General features: G+C 36.8%; 1 protein-coding gene across 2 annotated transcripts in view; it reads right to left on the reverse strand.

Annotated features, from left to right (window-relative positions):
- Positions 1-16,080, reverse strand: part of EED (embryonic ectoderm development) — a 38,186-nt gene extending 22,106 nt beyond the window's left edge. Inside the window, exons 1-6 of one of the 2 annotated variants that reach the window (XM_007124912.3) lie at positions 15,493-16,080; positions 10,099-10,251; positions 8,053-8,145; positions 4,283-4,348; positions 3,104-3,229; positions 2,373-2,454 (exon numbers count right to left, since the gene is read on the reverse strand). In XM_007124912.3, coding sequence (XP_007124974.1) covers positions 2,373-2,454; positions 3,104-3,229; positions 4,283-4,348; positions 8,053-8,145; positions 10,099-10,251; positions 15,493-15,606 — 634 coding nt within the window. In that variant the 5' untranslated portion in view covers positions 15,607-16,080. The remainder of the gene's footprint in view (positions 1-2,372; positions 2,455-3,103; positions 3,230-4,282; positions 4,349-8,052; positions 8,146-10,098; positions 10,252-15,492) is intronic. The other variant, XM_007124910.4, reaches the window with a different exon arrangement.
- Positions 16,081-19,651: the final 3,571 nt, after the last annotated feature.

Raw genomic sequence — 19,651 nt, forward strand, 5'->3', positions numbered from 1 at the left:
CCTTTATCAAAGATAAAGTGACCATATGTGCGTGGGTTTATCTCTGGGCTTTCTATCCTGTTCCATTGATCTATATTTCTGTTTTTGTGCCAGTACCATGCTGTCTTGATTACTGTAGCTTTGTAGTATACTCTGAAGTCAGGGAGCCTGATTCCTCCAGCTCTGTTTTGCTTTCTCAAGATTGCTTTGACTATTAGGGGTCTTTTGTGTTTCCATACAAATTGAGAATTTTTTTGTTCTAGTTCTGTGAAAAATGCAATTGCTAGTTTGATAGGGATTGCACTGAATCTATAGATTGTTTTGAGTAGTACAGTCATTTTCACAATGTTGATTCTTCCAATCCAAGAACATAGGGTATCTCTCCACCTGTTTGTATTATCTTTAATTTCTTTCATCAGTGTCTTACAATTTTGTGCATAGAGTTTTTCCTTTTATTTCTTTTTCTTCTCTGATTGCTGTGGCTAAAACTTCCAAAAACTACGTTGACTAATAGTGGTGAGACTGGGCAACCTTATCTTGTTCCTGATCTTAGAGGAAATGCTTTCAGTTTTTCACCATTGAGAATGATGTTGGCTGTGGGTTTGTCATATGTGGCCTTTATTATGTTGAGGTAGGTTCCCTCTATGCCTACTTTCTGGAGAGTTTTTATCATAAATGCGTGTTGAATTTTGTCAAACCCAAAAGCTTTTTCTGCATCTATTGAGATTATCATATGGTTTCTCTCCTTCAATTTGTTAATATGGTGTATCACATTGATTGATTTGTATATATTGAAGAATCCTTGCATTCCTGGGATAAACCCCACTTGATCATGATGTATGATCCTTTTAATGTGCTGTTGGATTCTGTTTGCTAGTATTTTGTTGAGGATTTTTGCATCTTTGTTCATGAGAGATATTGGCCTGTAGTTTTCTTTTGTTCTGACATCTTTGGTTTGGTATCAGGATGATGGTGGCCTCGTAGAATGAGTTTGGGAGTGTTCCTCCCTCTGCTATATTTTGGAAGAGTTTGAGAAGGATAGGTGTTAGCTATTCTCTAAATGTTTGATAGAATTTGCCTGTAACACTGTGTTTTTGATTTGCATTTCCCTAATGATTAATAATGCTGAGTGCCTTTCTAGGTGCTTATTGGACATTTGTGCAAGTTCTTTGGAAAGATGTCTATTCAAAACCTTTGGCTGTTTTTAATTTGGTTGTCTTTTTATTACTGAGCTGTATGACCTCTTGATAGAAGTCCCTTATTAGATACATAATTTGCAAATATTTTTTCCTTTTCTATAGGTTGTCTTTTCCTTCCTTGAGCATTACTTACAGAAAAATTCCTATTCATTTTGAAAAGCTGCTTGAAAAATGCTCTTACTGACACAGTGAGGGAAGAACAGGGTTAAAAAGTTGTGACATTAAGAACAAGTAACGCATTATGGCCTATGTTACTTGTAAAGGGTAGATACCTGAGCCCAGCTAATGTTATTAAGAGAAGAGAAAAAGTTATCAGCTCTCTTCTTAGGTGTCTATTTCCAAACAAGCCTTGATAGTTAAAGAAAAATCACACTGAAACATGTTTCATGTAAGAGTTTTAATTTGAGGACATCTTTTAATATGAGCAGATTGTGGGGGTTATCGGTGTGACAAGCCATTAAAAGAATAAACTTGACTAGAATAATAATGTAGAAATGAAACGAGAAAGGGCAATCAAAAACAGAATGTAGAGATAAGAACAACCCAAACCATTTTAGAGAGCTCAGAAATGATTAAGAATGATTAAGAGGACTGTCTATACCCAAAATAAACTTATAATGCCGACACAGCCATACAGAGCAAAGCAATGCTTTCTCTTTATAAATAAGGGAAAATTTTCAAAGAGCTTATGCTGGATAACTTAGCATTTTAAGGAATTCTACAGGGAATCCTTTATAAAACAAAAGTTTTATATAGAGAGAGTCAAAAAACAATATCGATCTTCAGATGCATTATTTCTTGCTACATGATTGGAAAGAATGGTAAGATGATTTGCAAAACTACCTTCAAACTATTAAAAATGTCATAACTTTGGTGATCTGCCACTTAAAATTAATGAAGCTTAATATGATAATTCAATTGCAGATAAAGTTCTAAAACTATCATAATGCAATATGGTAAATAAGGGTAATACACAGTTAATCCTCAGTACCAATTATTTTATTTACATTGTATGTTAACAGTGTATTTCAAGGTCCCATCCTCCAATTCTCGGTTTGAAGATGCTAATGTAGGCTAAGATTTTTTAAAACTTACTTCTTTTTAAATTTGGCTTTTTTCCTTAGAACAATTTGTCCCTAAAATAAAAAACTCACTCCCAAATAATAGAACTAAAGAAACATTTGCTTCTCTTACCTTTACTTACTGACAGGAGAAGATTTGGATCTCTTGGATGGAATTTCAGCTCATTGATAGCATTTCCATGGCCAACATAGTGCTATAATAAATTTAAAACATTTCTTCAACTTTCATATAAAAATCAATAAATTCTTTTTCATTAATCTTAGGGAATGGAAAAATAGTTTCACTTGAAATAGTGGTTCTCAACCTTGGCTGCATATTAAAAGCACCCAACTTGAAGGAAAAATAAAAGATGTTCAAGTCCCATTTGCAGATATTCTGAGCCACAGCAAGGATTTAAAAGATTATCAGGTGATGCTAATGTACCCACAAGGTTAACATGATTTGTGAAATTTCTTTTAGTATCAACTTCCAAGGCTTCACTTTTCAGTTCTTTACAAGGTGCTCTTGACTCTACACCCCCTATTTAGGGGATTTTGGAAAATGAGCTCACTCTTTTCTTATTGTTCATTTAAAGCCTCTCAGACTAAAGCAAGGCAAAAGGACAGAAATTATTTTAAAAGAAAATAGTTCAAATGATAAAATTTTCCCACTTATTCCTTAATTTGCATTACCCAAATGTGACAAAGGTCTCAAAAGACTTGTCTAAATGAAGCAATAGGCAAAGTACAAACCAAATTAGAAATTGCACAGACATTGACTCTGTTTTAAATTCAACATGACAAGCTTTAGCAGGTGTGCATTCAAAAAAAAAAGCAGACCTATAATTTAACAAGAAAACCCACCTTTATGCACTGCATTGTTATGGGATTAATTATCCTAATTATGCCTCTAGATCCAGCTACAGCCAGCAGAGGATGGCTTGTATTGCTATCATATGTCCATGCACAAGTGTAAAAGTTCTCATCAGCCTAAGAAATGCCAGTTAAGAAATATAATTTGTTTTTGAAAAGTAAACACATCAATGATCACAATACTATACACAAAAACCTCCAAAGAACTGCTGAAGTTTTTGACAAAGAAGTTCCCATTTTTCTTTACACTACCAGGTTTAACCAATGGAGATTTTAGGTCTAAAATCTATACCAAATGATCAAACAAATCCAGTCCTTCCACTCAGTTTTGATTACTATTTTCCTGTTTGCATAACTATTTACCTCTGTCTTTTGAAAGCAGCCATAGCCAATGTGTAAATGAATGGGCATGGCTGTGTCCCAAATAAAAATTTATTTACAAAAACAGGTGGCCAGCTCTATAGGCTGTAATTTGCTGATCCTGGCTCTATCTCAGTAACTCTATGTGCCTCTAGATAAAGATCAATAACTATTCAGTTTTCCACCTTTTCCTGTGTGAGACCTTCCAAGTACGGCTACGGGTCACTTCTTTTCTTATCACCTAAGGGAAGACTAAATGTTCCTGCTTTTTCTTATTTGCTAGCTTTTTCAAGTGGATCTGGAAGAAATCTTATCACCAAGCTTTGACTGTTGTACCCTTTGGCTTTTTAAAGCTTTTTCTTTATAAACCCATGTTTTACAGTATTTCCTAAACAAACTGCACATGTTTATTTTTTCCCTGTAGGCTCTGATGACCAAATACTTGGTATGACTGCCAGGCACAGCTTCTGATTAACCCAAGTTCACCAATATAACTGCCCTGAAATGATAAAATTCCAAGCAAGGTCAAAGAAACAGGAAGTTTCTGCTATCATTTTCTATTACAGGATTTCCAATGCTCATCTCCAGATACCCACACTGTCCTCCTTCATATCCACCCTACAATGGCTTTCTAGCAATCAGGAAAACTAGATACTAGGAATCTTTTGGGTGACAGTGAAGGAGAGCATTGGTTAAAGTTAAGAAAGGACAATATAACTTTAGAGAACTAACTAATTTACAAAAGTTTTGGGGTACTTATTGAAAGTCAATTTCTTTAGCCAACAATATTAAAAACCCAGGAAAGGATACATCAGCATCCACATAAGATTGCAACAACCGGATTTCTCCTTGTGAGTGACATTCATATAAGGTAACCTAATGAAAACAAAAATACAGTAAATTTTATCTCAGATGTAGAAACACACTCTTCAGCTTTTGAACATATTTTAGTCACAAATGTATCTCAAAGATGCTACAGAAACTACTGCTTTAAAAGAGCTCCTTTAAACTTAAGGAAGCTATTATAAAGCCTAATACATTACATAATTTTCAGAATATATTAAATACTACAGTAATAATAATGGTTTCTATTTCCAATGTTTTCAACTTTTATCTCATCCATGTAATTGCACCAACTCTTCCAAGTAAATAAAGTTGAATACCTCACAGAAAAGTATAACTACTCCCTAAAACTGTAGTTTATCTTTTTTTTTTTTTTTTTTTTTTTTTGGCTGCACCACAAGGCTTGCAGGATCCCAGTTCTCTGACCAGGGAATGAACCCAGGCCTACGGCAGGGAGTCCCAAACACTGGACCATTAGGGAATTCCCATGGTTTATCCTCTTTTAAAGCTTTAAAGTCTTTGGAGAGTTTTAGAGCATTATTAATTATATATAAGAAATCTAGGACTTCCCTGGTGGCGCAGTGGTTAAGAATCTGCCTGCCAATGCAGGGGACACAGGTTCGAGCCCTGGTCCAGGAAGATCCCACATGCCACGGAGCAAAAAAGCCCGTGCGCTACAACTACTGAGCCTGCGCTCTAGAGCCCGTGAGCCACAAGTACTGAAGCCCGTGTGCCACAACTACTGAAGCCTGTGTGCCTAGAGCCAGTGCCCTGCAACAAGAGAAGCCACTGCAATAAGAAGCCCGCCCACCGCAACGAAGAGTAGCCCCTGCTCGCCACAACTAGAGAAAGCCCACGCGCAGCAACGAAGACCCAACGCAGCCAAAAATAAATAAATTAATTAAATTTTTTAAAAAAAGAAAATCTAAAATTTGCCTAATAATTTTCTCATGGACATTGCTCATCAAATATTAACTTTCTGATGTACAGTGGCCTTTTCGTCACATATTCTAAAATTAATAATATATACACTTTATTCAATTATGTACAGTTGTCCCTTGGTATCTGCCGGGGATTGCTTCCAGAACTCCCCACAGATACCAAAATCCAAGGATGCTCAAGTTCCTTATATAAAATGGCATAGTGTATTAATATAACCTCACACATCCTCCCATATACTTTAAGTCATCTCTAGACCACTATGACATCTAATACAATGTAAATGCTAGATAAATAGTTGCCAGCACAAAGCAAATTCAAGTTCTGTTTTTTGGAACTTTCTGGAATGTTTTCTGAATATTTTTGATCCACACTGGGTTGAATCTGTGGATGTGGAACCCACAGTTACAGAAGGCTTACTCTATAACACTAAATTTTTAATAAATTTCTTTCCATTCTTCTTACAGCTTAGTCATGTTAGCAATAACCTGTTATTAATCTTAATGAGAGTCTATAAGAACTCTATAAAGATCCTTTAAATCATCTATCATCACCTATTAATAAGATAATCGCTACATTAATATTCTAAAAAAATTCCTTATATGGATGCTAACTAGGATGTCTTGAGATTATTTTGTTCTACTTTTCTTTTTTTTTAAAAAAGAAGTCGGGCTTCCCTGGTGGCGCGGTGGTTGAGAATCCGCCTGCCGATGCAGGGGAGACGGGTTCGTGCCCCGATCCGGGAAGATGCCACGTGCCGCGGAGCGGCTGGGCCCGTGAGCCATGGCCGCTGAGCCTGGGTGTCCGGAGCCTGTGCTCCGCAACGGGAGGGGCCACAACGGTGAGAGGCCCGCGTACCACAAAAAAAATAACAAATAAAAAAGAAGTCCAAACAGCAGACCTTTTTATAATTCAGTAACGTATAATTCAATGTCATTTTAAATGAGAACAGGGATTCTTTTTGTTAGAAAGCCTGGAACATTACAATGAGCAGACTGGAGCACAAATTATACTAATTCTAATTATACTAATATGATGGTGAAGTTAGTGAAGTATAGTCAGGCTTATAGTGATGTCTTAAAAGTGGATTCTAATGAATTAATGGATTATGTTCCCAATTTTCAGAAAATATAACCTTAATCTCTTCTTCAAACTACATCAATTTCCCTCTGAATTGTTTTCAAGCTACATATCACAACCTACATTTGGCTAAACACCAAAAAAAGCTGTTATCCCAGGTTATCAACTTGAGCATAGAGTTTCAAATTTTCAGAACTTCAATGACCAGTAAAAGCAACAGAGCCTTAAATGTAATTAAAACTTCCTTAAAGACTTCCAGGAAATTACTTAAAGCCAAATTTTACTTTTTAGATAACAGGAATAGCAAAGTTCTAGCCCAGAATAGATTCATATGTGTTTGTATGATCCTCAAACTTTCAGAATAAAAAAGGAAAAAAGCTTGGAAATATGCTGACATTTGAAAAATACTCAGGTGACAACTCCCAAGTTAGTTCTTGTGGGGTTTTTTGTTTTTTGTGGTACGAGGGCCTCTCACTGCTGTGGCCTCTCCCATTGCGGAGCAAAGGCTCCAGACGCGCAGGCTCAGCGGCCATGGCTCACGGGCCCAGCCACTCCGCGGCATGTGGGATCTTCCCGGACCGGGGCACGAACCCGCGTCCCCTGCATCGGCAGGCGGACTCTCAACCACTGCTCCACCAGGGAAGCCCCCAAGTTAGTTTTGATTGAGAACAGAATACTAACACTAAAACAGCAAACAAATATAGGAAACGGCGTGCATCAAAAATCATGGTCTTTTATTTCTCTAAAAAGCTTAGCACAATTACTAAAGAAGCATAAAATTTAATTTCACTCAATTAAAATAACAATTTATGGAACACCTCTCAGATTCACCTCCTTCCCCTCCCCTCTTGTGCTAAAGGTAAAGAAAGTGACTGTTTATTGTCAATCCATACCAATTAGTCAATTTCCTCCATCTTCCTTTTTCCAAATACACCAATCTATTTCTCTGTTACTTCTCATAACTTAGTATATTACTGATGAACAAGCAGAATGTCAGCTAATATAGTAAAGACTTATCAGGAGGACAATTTTTCCGAAGTGATTTCAGCTTAACAGAAAACTCCTGATTCTCCCTGGTAAGCACTAGGGAATCTTCCTTTTTCCCATTCATTTAGAAGTGAATGGAAATAAACAAACAAGTCTTTGCAATCCACTTTTTCAGCCCCAGGTTTAACTAAAAAGTTTAATCATTTACATCAAAACATGCCCAGCATGGTTTTTTCCATGCATTCTCTCAGTTCAAGATACTCTGGCTTCCTAAAAACAATTCAAATGTTTATTGCATATAATTAAAATATTTTCAGTAACTATTACATAAATCCACTGGATTTATGCTTTCTATTTACAGAGAGCAACTAATTATGTTTATTATTTTTAAGAAATCACAGACTTCTTACCCTAAATTGACAAACAACGATTACAGTCACTTCTAACAAGCAAGGTCAATTTTTTCAGCCACTCAAAACAAAATACGAGTACAAAATGTAAATAGAAACCTGTTTCATGAACAATTGGGAGTATATATGAAATAAAGATATATTTTCAGTCATGAATATTACTTTTAATTTTGTCAGTTTCTAGAATGCTTCACTTTTACATAAAGGAACAATATTGTCAAACCAGCTATACAAAGTTTACTTCAAAATCATTACACTTCAATGTTATATTAACACCAGACTCTGATAAGCCAAATGCCAAACAGTCCCCTTAACACTCACTCTGTTGCTTCCTACAGTTGCAAACACTAATGGATCTCCTTCTTTACTGTGCCAGTTAAACTGAACTCCAAACAATGGCTGATTATGATCTTCCTATAAAATAACCAAGAAATAAGAAAAATTAATATATTTTAGAAACCAAAAAATGGTACTAAACTGACCATTCCCATTATAACTTTTTTCCAAAATGCAAGCTGCAGTTTTATATATCATACATAAACTGACTTTTGACACTTAAAAGGTATCTGTTAGTCCAGTTTTCACATTTTAAAATACTGGTGCATGATAAAGCTTTATAACAATTAAAGATTTAAATCAAAGGTTAGGTAACAAGTACTCATCAATGAAAATACTTTGATAGTTGCCTTCTATATTCTTAAACCCAACCGCAGGCTTCTGAATCAAAATAAAATGGAAAATTGTGGCAAAGGCATTTAATCCCTTAGGACATAAGGACACAATTTATTTTTCTGAAATAACAAATAACCTAACAGTTAATATAGTTTCTTCAGTACTCATTAAACTTTATTAGGTTTAATTTCCCTTGTGCAGTGAAGCATATCAGACTCCATTCAAATCACTGCTTTCTACAGTTCTACAGAAACAACTTTAAATAACCTTGAATTTGGGTCCTAAAAGAAAAACAACCCAAGAAGTTTTATAATGAACAAGAATACTTGAACAGTGGGGGCCAGGGTAGGCAGTGGGCTGTAACTTCACAGTTACCAGGAGGCTATAAGGAGATGTACAAAAAACAAGTATTCAGGTTTTTTAAAATTTTTATTTTACATTGGAGTAGAGTTGATTAACAATGTTGTATTAGTTTCAGGTGCACAGCAAAGTGATTCAGCCATACATATACAGCTTTTTCAAATTCTTTTCCCATTTAGGCCACCACAGAATATTGAGCAGAGTTCCCTGTACAAGTATTCAGTTTTGTTCACAAAGTTATTTTTCAGCCTTAATTATACTGGCAATATCCTGGTGTTTAATAGTAACTTTCATATTCACTTTAAGGCACTGTTTTCACTTTTCAAGTATAACAACATTTATTTCTTATCCTTTAAAAAGCCATAGCTTTAGGCTTTGGAAATATTTAATCAAAATATCCAAATGGCAGTTAAAACCACCTTCCAGATATACTACGTAAAAATAGGTTAATATACCTAAATATTAACATGAAACTACAATGGACACTTTGCTTTAGAAGAAGGAAAAAAAACAACAACCACTGAGATTAATTTCCCTCCTTTCAAGACAATATAATTTGACACACTGAGCAATGAATTTTGCTACACAGACAGGAAAATAATTTCCATAAAGCCATAGCTTCTTATGCTTTCTGAAGACTTTAAAGTATATTTAGATATTTTAAAAAGAATCTAACATATGTATAAGATAATATAATGTATATTTTTGCTCAGCACAGGAAAAACACCCCCAAATTTAAAAAACAGGAAATGAATACATGTAAAACATTTAAAGTAAATATCAGTAATCCTTTTTAAAAATAAAAAGACTATTGAGGAAGGCAGTAATTTAAATAACTACAACCTATTATTTTTTCCAAATATTAAATATTCAAAAAAATTTTTAATTTCTACCTTTTTCTCTGAAAACAATTACAAATAAAGAGTTAAATTTTTAAAGACTGCACAAAGTAAGACATCTGTTTCAATTTATGCTAACTCAAAGTTAATGAGTCACATTCAGTTTTTTTCAGTAACAGGTACCAGGAAGTGGCTTATGCTTTTAAGTTTTACCAAAATATGAAGAGTAACGTTTCTCAAAATCAATAAAAACAGTAAAGAAAAACCAGATGCAATACTAGGTCCTACCCATTTAATGTAAAACAAAAAAAAAGCTAAACAAATGTGGAATGGATTATAATAACTATGCAGTCTGCCCTACAAACAAAACTTCAGATTATTATAATTTTGTAATATTTTTAACTTGACAGAGTATCTTGAGCATAAAATGTTTACCACTGAGAAATAACTCTGGAGCCCATCATTCAGCACATAGACTGTGTCTTTCTGTACATACCTTGAGACTATTTACACATTTGAAAGAATATTTGCATTTCTTTGACTTCCATTTTCCCTTTCCCCAACTTTTCCTTCCAGGAGCGTTTGGCGTATTTGTAGGTGTATCAGGGCGTTCAGTGTTTGTACCACTTTCTATACTGACAGCATCATCCTATGAGCAGCAAATCAGAAAAAATTATATGAAACAGCAATACCGTACTCAGGAAATGAGTTCATACTGGGTAGCTACTGACTGGCCTAAAAGAATTAATTAATAAATCCTACAAGAAATGAAGAAATTTATTCTTGTCTCCAAATAAAAATAAAACACAAACACATTAGGATTTGTGGATATTTGATATTCCAGCAAAAATATAAACAAAAAAGCTAACCATGATGATGCTAATGGTAAGAATAATACTGCCTTTAAATAACAAGGCACTGGTCTGTGCCAGCCACTTTATTACATTGTCTCACTTCATCTTTACTGCTCTTCATACAAGGTACTGTTAGACAAGGAAGTGCTGCTTAGAGAGCCTAAATGGTGTCTTGCTGGTTAGGGCTGCTGGGACTCAAAACCAAAAGCTATGACTCCTAAATCTGACTGACCTACATGTCTTCATAATTTATTTGACTGCTGCTCAGTTTGGAGCATGGGAGTGGGTGGCCGTTTGAGGCTGCAGTGTTAGTGCTTCCTACTTTAGATGAAAATCCTGATTATCATTCAAACTCTGCTTATTTATAACACTTAAACCATTTAGAATTTTTTTAGGTTCTACATGTTATGTGCTATATACCAGTGAAATGTGACTCAGCTCTAAAATACTCATATAATAGAGCTCCAGAAACTCACTGTAAAGTAAAATCCTTCCAAATGCAGAAATGACTGCAGGAAACCTTGAAAATTCACCTAATTTATACCCTGTCTCCAGTCCACAAGCTATATTAATGGTCCTCTACTCTGAGAAGAGGATTTCACTATCTCCTTTGATTACACATTCCAAGTGTTCCTTGGAATAAAGAGATTTATTTAAACCTATATCACCTTAGGGCAGTAGTTACTAAATTCATTCCAGAGGAAGCTTTTTTTCATGGAGTGCCTATTAACACCTATGAGAACACATATTAGGAACCACTGTCTTAGAGGTTATTTTTAAATTATTGCTTCCTAAAGTTGGTTTTATGATATTACAGAACGTTAAAAATTAACTGGAGTATCAAAAAGTATATTAAAAATTCATATTAATTCACTTAAAAACTATATGGTATTATACAGTAGTTCTTAGGGGTGGTTTTTCACAACGAATGGTTCCAACCAAAATGGAACGTTTTTTAAAAAAAATAAATCATTCTAAAATATACCGGTTATCTAGGGTGAAAAAAGAGAATGAAGTGGATAGATGGCACATAGTAATGCTCAATATCTAGACTGTAATTTAATGTAAATATAATCAGCTTTTATAGATATAGAAATGTAAAACTTTAGAGTTCAGTTCCTAGGTTGAAATCACTGGGTTTTTGTTGTTCTTGCTGTTTTAATATTTATTTATTTATTTAGGCTGCCCGGGGTCTTAGTTGCGGCATGCGTGTGGGATCTAGTTCCTTGACCAGAAACTAAACCCAGACCCCCGCATTGGAAGTGCAGATTCTTACCCACTGGACCACCGGGGAAGTCCCGAAATCACTGTTAATCTCTATTTCTCCCTACCTTTCAGTTGTATTTACAAAGTTAAAACCTAGTGTAGAAAACAATTTTGTGTTTCACTGGAAAACTATGTAACAACTGCACGCTCCTCCGTTTTATCAGATTCTAACCCCCTTCACTGCCTTTGAACAATCTTACATCTCTTACACTGTGCATAATCCAAAGGTAGAGGTTCAAAATGTCTTCCCTTTCACGCTGAAGAAAAGTTTTTGTCTCCATTTGCAATTTCATCTCTACATTCCTTTAATCCATATACATTTGTACCGTTTGACTTACACTTGCCCAGTTCCCTCATATGAGTAAAATAAAATGTTTCTGAAAATTTATTCTTTTTCTGAAAATTATCTTTCAACACTAGAGAAATGAAATAATAAAACGGTTAGACATTTATTCACTAGTTTCTTCCCAGTCTGGAAAATTCTTCTTTCCATTCTAAAAATTCAACTGCTAATCAAGAAGCCACACAAAACATTGTTAACAACTGGGGCACATTACATGTATGTGTATGTGTGTGTGTGTGTGTATGTGTATAAACTTTTAACCACTTAATTTACCCATCTCCTCAAATAGGCAAATCAAGATCAAATGGAAATCAAACAGTCAAATGGAAATGAAACACAGTCACAATGCTTTCATTTTATCTTTAAATTCAAACCTTTCCTAAGTATCTAATATGTGTACAAGCTGACTTCCACCTTGGCCCCTCCTCAAAATACTGAATGGTACTATGCAACAGATATGGCACTACCATCTGCATTTGCTCAACAAGGAAACGGGGATAGTAATTTGGCCCTTAAACTTGCCACAGGCTGCTTAAACAAAAGACACGTCTCCAGATTCAGCATTCTGATCTCACTACCAGACAACAATTAGTATTCTTCCATAAGCTAACTACTCTGCAGTCATATGAAAAAGTTAATAGAATGGCAGATACATATAAAACAAACTTAAAATAGGTCAGATGTTAACTAGATTTATTGTGCTGATCATTTTGCAATGTATACAAATATCGAATCATTATGTTGTGCATCTGAAATAATATAATGTTATTAGTCAATTATACCTCAATTGAAAAAAATTTTAATGTCCTTTCAATTCTTTGATTCACTTTAACCATAGCAAGCGCTCAGACTACCTTCTCTCCAACTCAAAAACACCACATTCTTTCCTCCACTTGCTTTTGGCCTTCCTGTCATTATTTGGCTCCCTCAAGAGTAAAACCACTGCCCTTGTTAGCTTTTTCTTAACTCATTTTTATACTGAGTTCTCTACTTGCTTCCCTTAACCTATGTCCTAGATCTGGGTCCCTGGATGAAATTCAGAGGACCTGTGAACTTAAGCGGCAAAATAAACAAATACATAAATAAATTTAAAGTTGCGTTTCAATTTTCACTGTCTTTAAGTGAAATCTATTACTTTCTTTTATTATAATGCAGGCAGCATACATGCTAATGTTACTGTAGCTGTGACTTTCTCACCAATGAAATCAGGTATTTTTATATCACATTATAGTTGTTGCAGATCTCAAAAATTGTCTATGCCCATCATTACTATCAGAGTCACTGCTAGACCTAGTTACTTAATGTGCTAATAAAGAAGCACTTGATATTAAAGCACTTTATTAAAACAAATCTTAAATTTGTTTTAAAAAATTCTGTAACTTTTTAATAATTTTATCACTGATTTTGTTTGTAATCTTATATATTGTATTCTATACATTTGAAACTATTATTCTGAGAAGGTTTTACAGAATTTATTAAGGTGTCCAAGGCACAAAAAAGGTTAAAAGTCCCAGCCAAATGGAGGAACCAAAACAACGGCTTAGTCCAATCATCTAGTTCTGAATAGCTTTAGTATGCATCAAGGAGTACATTCCTCTTAAGGGTCGGTAAAAAGAAAATAACCTTTCAATTTATTTGGTGCCCTGAAATTTTCCTCAGTCTAATAGGTTATTGACATTTTCATTACATTTCTGCCTGATTAGTATGTGGAAGGGCCAGAAACATAAGTCTAGACAATGTGATTACAAAAGAAGTAATAGTAACTAACACTTGTATGGTACTTATTAAGGGGCAGGCACTCTTTTCAGCACTTTACCTATATTATCTCATTTAATCCTCACAAACATCCCATGAGGTAAATACCGTTATTATCCCCATTTTTAAGATAAGAATCTAAGGCAACTAGGTCAAGCACCTTGCTCAAGATCAAGCAACCGGTAAGCAGCAGAGTGGGGATTTTAACCTAAGAGATCCAGTTTGTGCTCCTAGTCACTAACCTAATCTGCCTAGAGAAATTTAAGAAGAGGTGGAAAAAAAACAGACACCAAGGGCTGGAATGAAGAGGGTCAAAAACGTTAGATCCCAATATATAATAAGATTGGGAAGCACAAACAGGAAAAAAACAGATTTAAAGTAACATTCAACACCTAAGCCTTCCAGAAATTTCAAGTCCAAATCCCACAAACTGACAATCTCCCAAATATCTTTCTTCTATCTGCAAAAAGAATTCTTTCCCATCTGTTCAGTGAAAATTCTGGTCTTGACACCATGCCACATATATGCTTCAGTCGGTGATGCAGTGATGTAGAACTTAGGAACTGGGTGTGTAAGGTACAACATTTACTCTTAAAACTAGCTAAACTGAGAAAAAGAAGAACTTACACTACCCTCCTATATAACACTTTAAAGGTTTGAAAAAGATAATCAGATGTTGTTACCTCGGAGGGTTCACATTTCAGAATAAGTTCGTTGAATGAACTGTGAAGACATTTTGCTGACCTTATTGGATATTAACTTAAAACATGAAAACATGAAACTGAAAATTAATGTCAGTTCGGTCATTACTGGCGTCTCACCTAAAAACACTGCGATCAACTGTTGGGATGGACTAGAGTATTACCAAGATCCATTTAAGAGTTTAAAAAAAAAATTTGATTCCAAAACACCTTACACATGTGAATCCACGAGCCCACACCTAAAGACATCTACCCTGACCACAGTGGCCTAAAATCTTCCAGGTCATCCCCTTTATCTTAGTGAAAACTTACAGAAAAGTAACTGTCCCTTCTCATTCCTTCCTCAAGGGTCGTTTCCCCCTCCAAGTCAGTAGACGACCCTCTCAATTTTCCTCCTCCTGAAGAGAAGCCGACTGTCAGGCACGCCCCTTCTCCACGGACAAGACAGGAGCGGACACAAAAGCCCCTTTAAAAGAGTCACCGAAATCTCTTACGTCTAAGAGCTACTCTTCCCATCCTGGACAGTCAGTAAGGATCTAAGAGTGACACGGCCCCTAAATTCCTTTTTAAAAGTCCATTAACACACGCTGGCCCCTCCTTCCAACTGTCTTAGAAAAACCTCTAACTTGCCTTTTAAACTACTGGAATCTCAGATCCGCACTCTCCCAAAATCTGCCTAAAGGCCCAGACACTCCGCATGCACGCCAAAGGATCTCAGAGCCCTCTGACCTCCACCACCACGCTCTCTTAAACCACTCTCCTTCGTCAAGTTTCCGCTCGCTCTCGGCCGCAGCTCAAAATCCCCGTAGAGACAAGGTCGATGTTCTCCTCCACGCCCGCGTTTTCCTGAGTAGAGGGTGACACCTCTCCCTCCCCCCACAGCCGCCTGCCCGCCCCCGCGCCTACAGTTTAAAAAGAATCTGAAACTTTCACTCCAAAGTCCCGTCGGGACTGCTCAGTGCTGCACTCACATTCTCGTCTCCAGAGAGGTCCGGGTTGCTGTTCTCGTCGCTGCTCAGCTTCTGCTTCTTGGCCGCAGGCATATCTGTTCCCGCCGGCGCTGTAGACACTTCCCTCTCGGACATATTCCTCCGCCTCCCTCCAGGTTCCTGCCGCCTAGGGCGGGGCCTCCGCCACACCGCCGTCAAGCAAGCCCGTCCGGAGCTTGCCGCAAAGTTGCCACTGCCGCCGCCACCTCCACCACTCCCCCCACTGTCGCAAACCGCGCCCAGCCGCCGAGGCGGGCGTGCGTGCGACCCCGCCACACTGCTGAAAAAGGGGCGCGCGCGCGCGCCCTCCCGCGCGGCTTCCTGGATCCTTCCCTTTCCCCACTCCCGTCTTGCCCTTTTCCCGCCGCCCTCCCGGCAGTTTGCACGGAGAGGTGTGATCCTTGGCTTTCGAGGGCAATATTTCGTACGTCCCCCTTCCCCACGACCGCCTCGAAAAAGGAGAGGCGGAACTCAGAGGGATGCCCCCTCACCCCCTTCCTCCTTCCAAAGACGTTTCAGCCGCTATTGGCCCAATCCTTCGATCCCCGACCCGCTGCAAGGACTCGAAAGTCTGTGGAATGGACTAGCCTATCAATGTCCCAGGAGACGGGGGACGAGACGAGAAGTCACCTCTTGGTTTAGCGGTATATGCCAAGTGTCCTTAATCTTGAACTCGGAGAATAACGCTCTCACATTATTCACGGAACTGATCACAATCAAATTTTCGGTTGCGAAGAGAAATTTTAAAATTGTAGACTGCTTCTCACTTTCCTCCCCTTCCTAGCAAATGGGAGTTATCCGCTAATGGCTGCGCATGCGCTGGGGCGTATTCTCGCGTTTGGTTGTCCGGACCCGCCTCCTCCAAGCCCCTCCTCTTTGAAATCTTGTTTGTGAACCAGGTAGTCTTCGACCGGGTTTCCGTAGTCCAGGATGGATCTCTAAACGCTACAAAATCATAATCCCTGAATACCTCCTAGTTCCTTGATGAATATTTATTCTAGCGAGTGTTTATTGCGATGAATGTTTATCCTCGTCCAATTGGTACCAATATTGGGTAGGGTTTAGGTAGGAATATACTAAAATTATAATTCTAGACTCCAATGAGTTACATTCTAGAGTGCTTCTTTTACTTGTTAAAGGATTATCAAGGCCCTGAAAAACGGCAAGGCCTAAAAGTCAATGGTCATCTCCAAACATGTATGAGACTGTGAGACAAATGACGGACAATATTTTTTGGCACACCAGATACAATAAAATTCAAGGGGAAGGCAACAAAACTGTTATGCTTCACCAAAATGTTTGCTGTGTTACCGTATCTGGGCGGTTGACAGGTGCCAAATACATTGGTGAGCCTCGTGGATTTGTTAGATGGGTGATTAAGACACATAACCAAATGAATAGCCCAGAAAAGGAGAACTATGACAAGAAATAAAAGCCAGTTTCCCCTCCCTCCCCCTTTTGTGGAACTTAGCTGTGACAGCTTATATTTCTGGGCCTCATTGTCCTCATCTGTAAAAATGAAGCTATAGGAAGGGACCTAATATTTCTTGATCACTTACTTGCTATTATATATTTTTTTGTCTTTTAGACCTCATTACGTCACCCATTGGATAAACAGTAGAGTGCCCCACGATAAAATTCTAGTGTATTAGAACTACTTCTGCATGATGCCTTAACATAGAGAATATCATTATCTCTGTTTCATTAACTGCAGATTGCAAGTCACTCTTGATGATGAGAGAAGTCAGTTGAGAATGAGCAAGGGAAGGTAAAGCAAACGCAGGGCAGAATAAGAAGTTTTTGCAATGAAGACTCAGGAAAAATAACGAAGCTGAAAAAATTAAAGTTCATATCTTGATAATAGTAATTGCCCTTGTTTGTTGAACTCCTAATGTGCCAGGTGCTGCTAAGCACTCTTCAGTTAGAGAGAGATGAGACTGGTATGGAATCACCACTGAAAAAGTAAGGTGTGCTTTGGTATGACATTTTCACGGACAGAGACAAACATACCCCACTTATCTGTTGATAAGGATGTTTGTGAATATAGTTCTACAAATACAGGATAATTAACTAAAGCGTTTCCAATCCAAATTACTCCGTGTATCTGGGATCAGTGGGAGTCACCTTCTACTAATACAATCAGAAAAGTGCTGAACATTTGGATAAAGGACATATGGAAGGAAAGTGCCTTTCAGCATGCATGTTATCCATAACAAAGCAAAAATATTTTAAAAAATATTTTAGTTTTATAAAAACTAGGAGAGATATTTTAAAAATTTGTCTGATGAGTCGGATAATAAATGGAAATTAGTTAACGTTCATTATTGCTAATGTTAAAAAATCATTCTGACACTTGTTAAAACAATAAGGAACTTTAGGACTATTGTAGTAAGTGTCAAGACTATCACAGCAGGAGAGAGAGATAGGGCTCTACTCTGAATACAGCAAGGATAGGTGGGGATTTCTAATCAAAGAGAAGAGTGGTGGGGGGGGGGTGAAAGAGTTCAAGACATGCCACCTGCAGTATGCTGCTTTGGAATATTGATTTTTTTTAATTTTGAATTTTATTTTTATTTTTTATACAGCAGGTTCTTATTAGTTATCCATTTTATACATATTACTGTATATATGTCAGTCCCAATCTCCCAATTCATTACACCACCACCCCTCCACTTTCCCCCCTTGGAGTCCATACGTTTGTTCTCTACATGTGTGTCTCTATTTCTGCCCTGCAAACCAGTTCATCTGAACAATTTTTCTAGGTTCCACATATATGCGTTAATATATGATATCTGTTTTTCTCTTTCTGACTTCCTTCTCTCTGTATAAGTCTTTAGATCCATCCACATCTCTACAAATAACCCAATTTCGTTCCTCTTTATGGCTGAGTAATATTCCATTGTATGATGTACCACATCTTTATCCATTCATCTGTCGATGGCATTTAGGTTGCTTCCATGTCCTGGCTATTGTAAATAGTGTTGAAATGAACACCCTCTCCAGCATTTATTATTGTAGATTTTCTGATGATGCCCATTCTAACTGGTGTGAGGTGATACCTCATTGTACTTTTGATTTGCATTTCTCTAATAATTAGTGATGTTGAGCAGCTTTTTATGTGCTTCTTGGCCATCTGTATGTCTTCTTTGGAGAAATGTCTATTCACGTCTTCTGCCCATTTTTTGATTGGGTTGTTTGTTTTTTTTAAATATTGAGCTGCATGAGCTCAATTAATATTAATTAATATTAATATTAATAAATTAATCTCCAATTAATTTTGGAGATTAATCCTTTGTCAGTTGATTGTTTGCAAATATTTTCTCCCATTTTGAGGGTTGTCTTCTCATATTGTTTGTAGTTTCCTATGCTTTTGCAAAAGCCTCCCATTCTGAGGGTTGTCTTTTCGTCTTGTTTATGGTTTCCTTTGCTGTACAAAAGCTTTGAAGTTTCATTAGGTCCCATTTGTTTATTTTTGTTTTTATTTCCATTACTCTAGGAGGTGGATCAGAAAAGATCTTGCTGTGATTTATGTCAAAGAGTGTTCTTCCTATGTTTTCCTCTAAGAGTTCTATAGTGTCCAGTCTTACATTTAGGTCTCTAATACATTTTGAGTTTATTTTTCTGTATGGTATTAGGGAGTGCTCTAATTTCATTCTTTTACATGTAGCTGTCCATTTTCCCCAGCACCACTTATTGAAGTGGCTGTCTTTTCTGCATTGTATATCCTTGCCTCCTTTGTCATAGATTAGTTGACCATAGGTTCATGGGTTTTTCTCAGGGCTTTCTATCTTGTTCCATTGATCTATATTTCTGTTTTTGTGCCAGTACCATATTATGTTGATTACTGTAGCTTTGTAGTATAGTCTGAAGTCAGGGAGTCTGATTCCTCCAGCTCCATATTTTCCCTCAAGACTGCTTTGGCTATTTGGGGTGTTTTGTGTCTTCATACAAATTTTAAGATTTTTTTGTTCTAGTTCTGTAAAAAAAATGCCATTGGTAATTTGATAGAGATTGCATTGAATCTGTAGATTGCTTTGGGTAGTATAGTCATTTTCACAATATTGATTCTTCCAATCCAAGAACATGGTGTATCTCTCCATCTGTTTGTATCACCTTTAATTTCTTTCATCAGTGTCTTATA

The sequence above is a fragment of the Physeter macrocephalus genome, chromosome 16 (genome assembly GCF_002837175.3).
Source record: "Physeter macrocephalus isolate SW-GA chromosome 16, ASM283717v5, whole genome shotgun sequence".
NCBI lineage: Eukaryota > Metazoa > Chordata > Mammalia > Artiodactyla > Physeteridae > Physeter > Physeter macrocephalus.